The 12,367-nt window shown below is 34.3% G+C and overlaps 1 protein-coding gene across 2 annotated transcripts in view; it reads right to left on the bottom strand.

Annotated features, from left to right (window-relative positions):
- Positions 1–12,367, bottom strand: part of SEMA3D (semaphorin 3D) — a 209,139-nt gene that overhangs the window by 80,238 nt on the left and 116,534 nt on the right. For both annotated transcript variants that reach the window (XM_036864311.1, XM_036864310.1), the window contains one exon: positions 8,468–8,530. In XM_036864311.1, coding sequence (XP_036720206.1) covers positions 8,468–8,530 — 63 coding nt within the window. The remainder of the gene's footprint in view (positions 1–8,467; positions 8,531–12,367) is intronic.

The raw sequence follows: 12,367 nt of genomic DNA, 5'->3' as shown, positions 1-12,367 counted from the left end.
TATTATCCCGTTCTTATTTTCCAGAATGGCCTACTACTTTATTTCCATTTATTTTCAATGTTACAGAGCCTTTAAGACTTAGCTTAATTCCTGCTTATTTCAAGAATCTCTTCTGTTTTTTCATAAATATTTTTTTACACCAAGTCAAAATTTTAAGAGACATATTTCTGCCTCTTTTGCAAATGCTTAGGCCTAAAAATGTTTCTTTCCAATGTATATCTTTATAACAATTATTTTCTATCCCCCAATTACTTGTAAATAGTGACTCAGTTTTTCAGAGTAGTCTTTCTTGTTATTATATATTATTTTCAATTCATCTCCTGTAAGTCATCCCTTATCTTTACATAATTATTGGCAACAATTTGTTAACCATGGCTTCATGATTCCTGGACCCAAAGACTCCTGAGAAAACACTGGGCAGTAGTCTACTTTTATTCTAGATCAACTCTACCCAGGAGGTGGGCAAGTGTTTACTAAGGAGGTTGGAAATCTATGAAATGACTGAGATTCAGAGAAAAAGTCCATTTTCTCTCTGCCTGAGTGGCCACGGGTCCTTCACCTGTCAGGTCACTGTTGTTGTTAGGGTTGTTAGGAGGAGAATATTAAAAAATAAAAATAAAAAAGATAATGACCTAACTGGTAGGATGATTTTTTAAATTAAGTAAAATTTTTAAAAGGCAGACAACAACTTAGCTGATAGGATTATGATTGTTATGTGGATTAAATTAAAGAATATAACATTTAACAATTGTTTATCACTTACCCTGATTTTGATCTATACAAAATAATCAATATCCCAGTGGCTGTTCTGATTTTAGAATGAATAGCTATGTCTCCATATCTGTGGTACAGAGTTCCTAGTACCTAGTTCTTCCTCTGTCCAGCTAGCCTGGCAATCTTATGTCTCAAGAATTTGTAGATCCCAGTGAATCAAATCTGCACATTCTACTACAGAAAAATGTTATAAAGAACTAACTTATTGAGTTTTCTGCTCTCTGCTTCCTTATAAACAAAGCAGTTGCTTAAGACTATATGAAAGGACAGTTCCAATCCCTCAGTTAACCACGCAAGGGAAGGATGTTTCTTTATCAGGTAGGAAGAGTCGGCACTTTCTAACAGCAGAAGGGCCACTGCATATGGTTACACAGGTTGTATGCTGTGAAAAAATAAAAGTCATATCTTAGGAAATGCAAATCACACTGCAGACATCTTTGTTACCTTGAATATTTTCATATGTTTAGTATATGTTCTCATATAATTATTATACGTAGCCTCCTAAGGAAAATTTTATATTCATTAAGACAATTTTCTGTCAGATAATCTTGCTTAACAAAATCATATGTGTTTTCCACCCTCCCATCAAGGTGTTTGATGAAGAGAATTTATTTTCTATTGACACAAAGGCACCATAGAGAACTAGCTTCATGTTCTTTTACATCATGCTAGACAATCGCAAATGAAAACCTAATTCAGAGAGTAAATATGCCCTACTAATAGTTTTGAACAAATGACACAGTAATATGAGATAAGCCAAGGCAAAAAAAGAGGAAAAATATATGCAATCAGCAGATAAATTGTAATGATGGCTTCACTGCTAGGGTAAGAGATTTTAATATTCTCTAGCTTTCATTTTGCTCGCTCATGCTCACTGAAGGGACTTTTATTTATTGGTCTTTTCCCCATGAAGAGATTTATGCAGGGTGAAATCTACACATGGAACAGTACACAGGGAGGGCAAGAGTAGAGTCATATGCCTGGAGTAAGGTGGGATTCACTCACTGCCAGTGATTTCACCATTTTTTCAAAAGCTCAGTGTTACCAAAGAATCATAGAATTTAGAGAGTAATTGTTATGGAGTGAATATCTGTGTCCTCCCAAAATTCACAGGTTGAAACCCTAAACCTCCCAGGGTGATGGTATTAGGAAGTAATTAGCTTTAGAAGAGGTTTGGAGAGTGAGATCCTCATGATAGGATTAGTGCCTTTTTAAGAAGAGACCAGGGCACTTGCTCTCACTCTCTCTGCCCTGTGCAGATATCACAGGAAGATAGCCACCTGCAAGCCAAGAAGAGAATTTTCACCAGAAACCAAGTCGGCCTGCACTTTGACCTTGGATTTCCCAGCCTCCAGAACTGTGAGAAATAAATATCTGTTGTTTAAGCAGCCTAGTTTATGGTATTTTGTTATGGTAGCCCAAGCCGAGTAACACAGTAATTTTACAAGATTCTGAAATCAGTATTTGTATAAAGAAATAAAACAACTGCCTTTCCAGATTATAAATTATAAAGTCAGAAAGACTAGGGACTGTGAGAGACACAGCACTGTTTAAAAAGGCAAATAAGGCCCAGAGTGAAGTTTTACACACATAGGAGATATAATTTGAGTGATGATAAAGAAAAAGCTCTGAATCACACCTAAAACATTTCCCATCCTTTAACATCCCTGGGAGTTACTTTATTAAAATGCAGCCAGCCCTGGAAAGTAACCTATTATGCTAGTTTTTACTTTGGTGAGATGTCACCAAGGATTTATTTCTGAAATTCCTCTCTTCTCTCAGATTGGGCTGCCATGGAATAGCACCATGTATCCCGAGTTATCTGACACAGTTTACAAAAAAAGTCAGTTCTGCTCAAAGTTTTCTGTGGTGAAGTTGATGGAGGGCAGTTCTCTGGGAAGCCTGGAGGCAATGACAGGGCAGTGAGGGGACGAAACCGGGGACAGAGATTCTAAAAGAGAAGGTCTCATTTTAAATTTTGCCTGGGGTGGACATTTCAGCCAAACACTGGAAGCAAAGCAAAAGCCTTTACAATGATTTCTCTTTTAATTTATAAAGGTTCCAAGATTTGCTTCAACAGCACGAGCAATAATTAACTTGATTTAATTCACTTAGTGACCGGCATGGCTATTAATGGTGGTGTAAATCTGTGAGGCATAAAGAAAGATAAATTCGAGAAGCAGCTGTTTTAACTTTCCCTGAAAGCTGGCTAATTTATCAGCTATTGCCCACAATGGCAAGGGTTGGGGCATGACACCAAACAATTCAATTCAGCCAGTAACGTACTCAACCTGGGAAAAGAACTGAATTTCTCCTTCCTTCCCCATGCTTCCTAGCTACTCTCCTTCCCACCTCCCCAACTCTCCACTGGAAGAAAGAGAGAGAGACAGAACTAAAAACAAGTATCAACTTTCTAATTCTCTCAAGTAAGATTATTTGTTTCAATTTTTACCTCTCGTACACATCCTTACATATATATAAATAGATATACAATTAAATAAATAAAACAAATATGAAACAATTAATACTTAGAGAAAAGACAAGTAAATATTAGTTTATATATTAACACTTAGAATTTTTGTTTCCCCCTAATACCTAGAAAAATATTAGCAAAACAGAACTACTTGTAATTCTCTAACCTTACATACAGTCCAGTTAAATCCAATACAGCTTTATATGTATTTCTGACTTATAACTGACTTATACTCACTAATTTTAATTTATTTAGGTTATATATGAAAAGACACTTATGATTAACAATGTGGTCTGTTTTTGTGTTTAGCATATTTTGCAGAATATTGTGATCCTCAAATATTTTGTGATCATTCGCCACATGCCTATCATTGTGCTACATCTTACGTTTGTGTAGCAGACTTCTGATAGAGTTCAGTCTGCAAAGATATCTGTTTAGGTCTTACAATGTTGAAAATATTTTAATAAGTTGTCAATGCTTCAAAATAAGTATAGAAAATCCAAATATCCCATTCCTCTCTTAAAAATGAAACATCTAACAGGGGAGGATTTCTACAGAGCAAAACCAGTTGTGGTAGAAGGGCAAAGAAAAACATTTTAAAGGAAAAAAATTGAGAGATATGCCTATAAAAATCTATATATCAAGTAGGATAACTAGGAAAGAATATTTTTTACGTGAGTGGATCAGAAAGTAATAATATACGAATATAAATCCTAATTTTACAACTATATAAAATATTTAGCATTTATAGTAATGAAAGAATGTCAAGCTAAAACAACAAAAATAATTTTCTTTTTGTTGGCAAAAATTAAATTTATTTATTTCATTCATTAATGTATTAGTATTAAACATTAATTATATGTTGTATCCAACATTAGCAAGGGTATGGGGAAATATAGCCTCTTAAGAGCATGCGCTGCTGGATAAAGCATAAGAAGCATAAACTTTCTGGAGGGCCATTTTACAATGTATATAAAAGATTTTATATCCTTTGACCAGTAATTGTACTCAATAACCTAAGATGTTCACAATATTTATATATAAGGCTTTTCATGTGCAGCATCATTCACAATAGTAAAAACTGGATATCTACCAAAACTCTAACAATAGGGGATTGATGAAATAATATATAAAGGAATGCAGTGCAGCTATTAAAAGTAGTGTTATAAAAAAGGAATTTAATGACATGGGAAAATGCTCATGGCAGTCTGCGAAGTGAAAAAAAAAATGTTTTAAGGGACTATGTATACAATGATTTCATTCTGAAAAATAGTAAATAGATAAGATAGAAGAATAAACATCAAAATGTCACCAGCTATCTCTGGGTAATGTTCATGGGGGAAGAACTATTTACAGATGAATTCTATATAATTTGCAAACTTTCTACAATGAACACTTTGTTTTACTTTAGATGTTCTTAAAAAAAAAAAAAAAGAATTTAATCAGAAAACTTTAGAGATGGAAGACCCTTTAACCCTATGTAATGTCTCCATTGACAAGGTTGTGCGCCCCTACAGTTAAGCCTGCCCACACCCCATGCATTCTTTTGCCTGGACTGAGCAGTTTACCGCACTCTTTTATAGCAGGACCAGACATTTCTTTAGTGACTTTCTTTTGAATAATATTCGAAGCAGACACAAAATGCAACCAAATAGCTTCCTGTCACCTCTTCCCTTCCTTGGATTAAACTGGGGACTGTGCTCAAGAAAGTGGAATAGCTTTCTTTTGTTTCCTCTCCTTCTACTCCCTCCCCACGCCAATTAGCTTACTTTCATTATGGTAAATAATTCACTATTTTTCAGTTATATAGTACCTTTGTGTAAAGGGACACTCTTTCCAAACACTTGTTAATTCTAAACACACTCTTGGGAAGTAGGTAAAAATTACTGGAGAGAAGGGAGGAGAGAGGGTAATGCCAAAGGCAATAAAAGATGTTAATAAAACCACACACTTGCCTCAGTTTTCTGTTGGCCAAAATCTATGTAATGCTGTAAAATGAGGATCTGCATTATGGTTATCGTGAAGAGAGAAATGATTTGAGGGATACAGTTTGCAGACCTTACACATAGAACTCAGACCTTGATGTGTAGATTATAGTGTATTATAAGAGTATAGATCGTGGGGCAAGCCTTCTGGATTCAATTCCTGGCTTCAGTATTTACTAGGTATGTAATATTGGGCAAGTCATTTAATCGTTCTGGTCTCAGTCTTCTCATCTGGCAAATGAGGAATAAAAATAAAATCTAACATACCGTATTGTTGTAAGGATTAAACGAGATTATAGGTATAAAGCTTTGAAAGCAGTTCCTGGAACATGGTAAGTGCTATAAAAATGTTAGCTATTCTTAGTAACTCTAAAATACAGTATTATTTTAAAGGGGCAAATTGAAAAGAAGGAAACAAAGACTTGCATTATACCTACATAATTCAACAGCAAACTTTACAGACTTCAGTAAAAAGAGAGAAACTTCCTAAATCTCTAATCCTAGGTTAACAGTGTACTTAAAGTACACAGTGTACTTTAAAGTGTACTTAAAGTTAGAGGTGACTACAAGCTCTCAAATACAATTGAATTGGAAGAATAGGTTCCATATACTGGGTCTTATGTACTCTCTAGGATACCACCTTCAAGAAAGTTTATCACCCTTTGTTTTAGCTTGATAAGAGGGGCAACTGAGTTGCTCTATAACTGGAATTAGTGAACATACTGCAATGAGAACACTTTCACAATGAAAACTTCACTGATTGACCTTGAGTGCTTATCCCTCACCTATTCCATGGGAAAACTGACACTACTCTATTGGAGTAAATTTAAAACACCCTTTTCCTACTTGTCTCCTTGTCATACACTCAATACCGATGAAACACAAAAGTGTTCACACTGTTTATGACATGCTTCTGTTATGCAACAAAGTAATTTTGAAAAATCACAACCAAAGCATCTTTCTTTCCCATGAGTTCAAAAAAGTACTGTTGCTTTTGCAGACTGGGGCACCTGCTCACAGGGCATCTGACATTGAACAGGGTGGAGAGATTAGGGACATGAAAGGAAGAATATATTCTACATTAGTTTATACTCTTTCATTTCTAGCAAAATAAATGTAAAAACTTTTTCCTGTTGCATTTGAAGCACACACTCTCTGATATATTTCTGCTAACATAAATGTGCCCCAAAAGTCACATTTAACACTAACTGAATACAGAATGAGGCATAAGCAAAAGTTTCTTTCTTTTACTTTGTTTTGATTATTTTGTTTTGCAGGACCGGCATCGTTCAGTATCCTCGGGGGATTGGTTCCAGGACCTTGACATATATCAAAATCTGAGGATGCTCAAGTCCCTTATATAAAATGGCAAACACACAGCCTCCCATATATACTTTATCTCTAGATTACTTATAATACTTAATACAATGTAAATGCTATGTAAACAATTGTAAATACAATGTAAACACTATGTAAATAGTTGCCAGTAAGCAATAAATTCAAGTTTGCTTTTTGAACTTTCTGGAATTTTTTTTTTTGGAATATTTTTGATGCACGGTTGGTTGAATTTATAGACGTAGAACCTGTGGCCAACTGTACAGTGGCTACATGTAAGTAATCATTTGTGTAATATCTGTATCCCTCATTAGATTAAAAGATCCATGAGAGGGGCTTCCCTGGTGGCGCAGTGGTTGAGAATCTGCCTGCCAATGCAGGGGACACGGGTTCGAGCCATGGTCTGGGAAGATCCCACATGCCGCGGAGCGACTAGGCCCGTGAGCCACAATTGCTGAGCCTGCGCGTCTGGAGCCTGTGCTCCGCAACAAGAGAGGCCGCGATAGTGAGAGGCCCACGCATCGCAATGAAGAGTGGCCCCCACTTGCCGCAACTAGAGAAAGCCCTCACACAGAAACGAAGACCCAACACAGCCATAAATAAATAAATAAATAAATAAATAAATAAATAATTTAAAAAAAAAAAAAAAAAAGATCCATGAGAGCTTTCATACACTATTAATGCACATATTTAGGCTCTTAATCAATATTTGTTGGATAAATGAATGAACAAATGAGTGAATAAAGTCTTCTAAGCTTCCCCTTAAATTCATTAGGCAACATACGTCGTGTTGCTTTACCTTTATCACAATAATAAAGTGAGAATTGTTAAATCTAATTATGCTTTCATATAACACATACTATTTGCTGTTATTAAATATGAGGGCACTGCTCAGTTTAATACTCCTGGGTTATAGTGGTTAGAGGAAACATTCCAGGATACTACAAAGGAAGCCTCATGATGTCCATGCTTTTGCCCAAAGTTAGAACTTTTTCATCTTGAGTTACATTCAGGAAGTGATTTCTTTTGCCAAAGAAGAGCAATTCTCCCTATCATTACAGGGCAAGAAGTCAGGGCAGAACACAGAGCATCTGGCCTGAATCAGAACATTCAGATGAGAAGAGGCAGTTAGAGCCACAGCATTGCTGGAGATAAAAAAGGCAACACAATTTGGGGAAGCATGTAAGACAGTTTGGACAGTACAAAAGCAATCCAGACAAGACACCCCAAAGATGATGAGGGCAGTTACACCTGTCAAAGGGGTTTCTCTGGTCCTTAAGGGAGCTTAAACTAGAAGTTTATACTAGGACCCCACTACTTATCCTTTATAAGTTATTTCCTGTAGTTACACTTACATAAATTTTGGAGTAAATTATTTCTAGTTCTTATTCCAGAATGTTGTATTATTCATTTTCAACCAATCCTTCTTAATAGCTCTATAATGTCTATTTTGCAAGAATTCTTGTAGATGTTGTAAGTTTAATTTCACCCCAAATTAAATAAAATGTCAAGTGTGTGTTTGTAATGCTAAAACCACGGATGATTTTGTGTACATTCACAAAATACATGCATTAGATGAAAAACACACAACCCTAGAAATACAGTATTTTCTGATGGTTTATTTTTAAATATTTTAAATGTATTTCTGAGATTTTTTTGTGAAGAAAATACAGTCAGAATTAACACTTTAGAAAGGGTAGTCTTTCTAAATTTCTGAGAATAATGTCAATCCTTTTGGCAAGGTAGAAACATTTTATACCATATTAATCTTTACACAGAATATTAGTGTAGTCTTAAAAATAATATACTAATGCCATTAATTCAATAAAACCCAATATAAATATTTGCTATCATATCAGCACCAGTTTAACAAAGATGTTTTTTAAAGTCTCATACTTACATTGGCATCTTTCCCAGCTAATTTACACAATTCCACCCGTTCCTTTGCAGCAGGCCAATAAATCTGTAAAACATTTCAAGGTGTGTTAGAATCTGAATATCTAAAACACCACATAATTATAATTAGGAAAGTGAGTGTGTGAAATTAAAGAGTGGCTATCAAGACAAAAGCATGCTGTTAGATAGGATGTAGGAATTTTGAGATTTAAATATTTTCCAAAGCCACCCTAAAAAGATTATAAGAAAACACTGGGCAGAATCATCCACTTGTTAATCTTCTAATTTCTTTTAAAATGTATTTAATAATAGATAAATCATGTTGAGTAGGCCATAACTTCTTATTGTGATGTCAACGGAATTTCAGGTTAGCATTTGCTTAGGTAAGAGATTCTTTTTACCCTGTTTTTCTGTGTTTTCTCGGAGTGGTAGTGCATTATAAACACGTGCAATGAGGTGTGAGAAACAGCTCTTTGTCACAAGCATAAGTTATCACTTCAAGTCAAAGACCAGTGTGGACTTGTTGACAATATTTAACACAGATAGAGCTGAGATGCACCTGTCATTTAGTTAAACGTTAAGTAAGACAATAAGCATTATCTTATTTCAATCTCACAATGACCCTATGAGATAGCTGTACTTACTCTCCCCATTTTCAGGTCAGAAAATTTCTTCATACAGTCATTAAACAAGTCAAGGGCCATGAAGCTGGTTTGCAACAGAGCCAAAATATGACCCAAAGTCTGCCCCTTGAACTGGGGGGTCTCAACCACTACATAATAAATATCATTTGGGCAAATGCATAAGGACAAAGGCAGAAGGCTCCTTGATTGGTCACTTTTAATCATGCTTTATCAGTCTTGAACTTATCACAAATAGTTTGTTTTGTTTTTTAACAAACTTTAGAAATTCTTCCAGGAAGTTTTTCAAAATAAGGCCCCAAACAGTTGCATTACTCCATTAGCTTACAGAAAGAAATGCTCTTTGTTAAGCTATAGACAAGAAGAAACAAGAAAGTCAAGCTCTGAGTAGCTTATATGTTCCAAGAGTTCCTGACAAACCTTTATTATGTTTCTCACCAATGTTAGCAGAAAATATTTTAATAGGTGGGGAAAAAGGAAAATATCCTGAGGGAATACACTGAAAGAGACTTGTTAAACCTGGAATGAACAAATGATTTAGAAGTCACTAATGTTTATATGATATTATCCTCATAGTGAAATTTTAGGGTTTTATGTCTCTGAATAAAGAAGAACATAGACTAGCACTTACAGTCTCTGAACAGACAAATACGATTAAATTACTGAGATTTTTAAATGAAGTAAGGTTGTTCATTTAGAGCACATTTTAACAACTACAAATTACAATCAAAGGGTGTACATAGATAGGGTCGTTAAGCGCCAACAGCAGGCTCAGGTGACCAGCTAACATGGATGTGGTTCACAATGAAGACCCAAAGATGCTATTTATTCAGAATGGTTTAAATCACTGCAATTATACTTTCACATAATTTTGAAAAGTAGCCAGCAATAAAACATGAATGGGCTACAGCAATGAAGAGCAATATGAATGGACCTTAGCAATTCATTATTAGGTGAAAAAAATATATTCCCCAAAATGACAGACAGCATGATCTCCGTAGAACAATGTTTAAAACAACTAAGATAAAAGACACTTTTTAGGTATATATGTAGATACAATAAATATGTAAAAAGAAAAGCAACAGAGTGATGAATACAGGACTCAGAAAGATGGTTACCCAAGACTGATAAGAAGATTATACTGGCGGTAATAAACAGGTTATTTAACAGATTTTAGCTTTTTTTCTGGATGGTGCATTTTCAAGTGTTTACTACATAATTAAGAACAACTAAGTAATGTAAGTTAGTAAATAAATCAAAATGGGCCATGCATAGGCCAACTGACATTAGTCGGTCATCGACCTGGAATCATGAAGTCCTAAATAAATGAATATATGAATAGCAAAAATAAAACACTGTAGCTGTCAGGAAATTTGACAGTTTCTTCACATTGTTTTTTATTGTTTGTTTTTGTTTTTAATCACTGGTAGCAAAAATACTGAATTGAGTGTTCTTTTTTGCCCCTTTAAAAATAACATCCTGAATTTATGAAAACTTTGCTTCATATTTGAACTTATGAACTCAAGGTATCCTCTCACTTTTTTCTTGCTGATTCTTTTTTTTATTATTTTTAATTGTGATAAAATATCCATAACATAAAATGTACCATCTTAGCCATTACAGTATTATTAAGTATATTCATTTTGTGCAACCAATCTCAAGAATTCTTTCATCTTGCAAAACTGCAACTCTGTACTTGCTGATTCTTGAATATTACAGTGATTTTACAAAGGATAACTTTGTATCATTGGAATGAAAATAAATGGTACACAGAAAGCATGTCCATGATGTGTCAACTGGTTTAATCACTAGTTCATTTTATTTGGTCTCTAGTCTAGATTAATATTTCTTTGAATCCTTTCAATATATCAGATCTTGTTCTTTTCTGTTTTATACGATGGTCAGATATAGTCACATTTCAGAAATAAATTTAGAATAAATATTTGTAGATTTGTTCAGACCTGAATATTTTATTGGTATTAGTACTATACAAAAAAAGAAAGAAAAGGAAATACAGGACTCTTTCACATGAAGTGTGACTTAAAAAGGAAAAAGAACATCACTGGGTTCTATTCTTTTACCTCTAACCAGTGTATTGGGTGATTGAGTTGAAGTAAATTATGAGACAAATGATGTTTCTAAAATTAATTTTGAATGTATTTATAGGAGCTTCAAAACGGAGGGAGTTATTTAAAGATTGACAAAATGTGGAAGCAACCTTCTTTATCATTTTTGAAACCTAAATGGAAGTTCCAAGGTTAGCACAGAGTAGTTTCTGTTCATTAACCATTTGTTCATTAGACACATAATTATGAAAGGGCTTCTGTATACCTGGCAAGGTGTGGCACTGAGGTGCTAAGACGTGAGTCAGGAAGACAGTTCTGTAAACAGATAGGGTAAGTGCATTTCCATAGGAGATATAAACACTATAAGAAGAGAGCAAAGAGGATGGGGCCACTATGCTCAGGGAGCCCTAAGGAGCACTGAGTGGGAAATGAAGTCCCTACCAGTCCTGACTTCTGAGCCATTGTTTTAAATTACTTGCTTTTAATAGTTTCAACTCTAATGTAACAGTTTAGCTTAGTTTAATAGTTTCAACTCTAGTTTTGTCTTAAAGACTTGATACTAAAATAGTAATTGCAGATTCTTTTTTCTCTTTGCAAAGGGATACAAATTTCTAAAAGATGTTTTAATGGTTTTGTTGTACATTTTCAGTTATTAATTTTAAGTCATACAACTGTAAATTGAATTGTGTCATCCTAGTAAATGAAGCCATAAAACTGAAAGGACAAGCTTCCAACAACTGGGTTTTTGATTAGTGGGTAAATGTTATACAAATATATTCAAGCACTGAGAATTTGTTGGACTCCAAAAACCAATTTAAATATATCTTCTAATGTTTGTTTACAAAGCAGATTTTTTCCCCCAAAATGTTATCTCACTTTTCATCATTCACCTTCAATCCCATAAAGTCTAAAACCTGTTAAAAACAGAAATTATCCTTGGATCATTATTGTTATAGCATAGGAATCCTAAGATAGTATCACAACGACAATTTTACTTCTTAAGGAAATATTTAAGCCTTAAAAATAAAGTTATTGAGGTTATAAACTGGCTTATTTTGACACAGTGCTGTCAAGAATTTAGGAATCACAAATAGAATTATAATAATAACAATGTGGGAGATATCTGATTGTCTTCCAGACTGTAAACATTTACTTAAAAGGAAAAAAAAAATCATTGTAGTTGTGCCAATATTTAAA

Source organism: Balaenoptera musculus, chromosome 9 (assembly GCF_009873245.2).
Source record: "Balaenoptera musculus isolate JJ_BM4_2016_0621 chromosome 9, mBalMus1.pri.v3, whole genome shotgun sequence".
Taxonomy (NCBI): Eukaryota; Metazoa; Chordata; class Mammalia; order Artiodactyla; family Balaenopteridae; genus Balaenoptera; species Balaenoptera musculus.
This window is presented reverse-complemented; position numbering and strand designations above follow the sequence as displayed.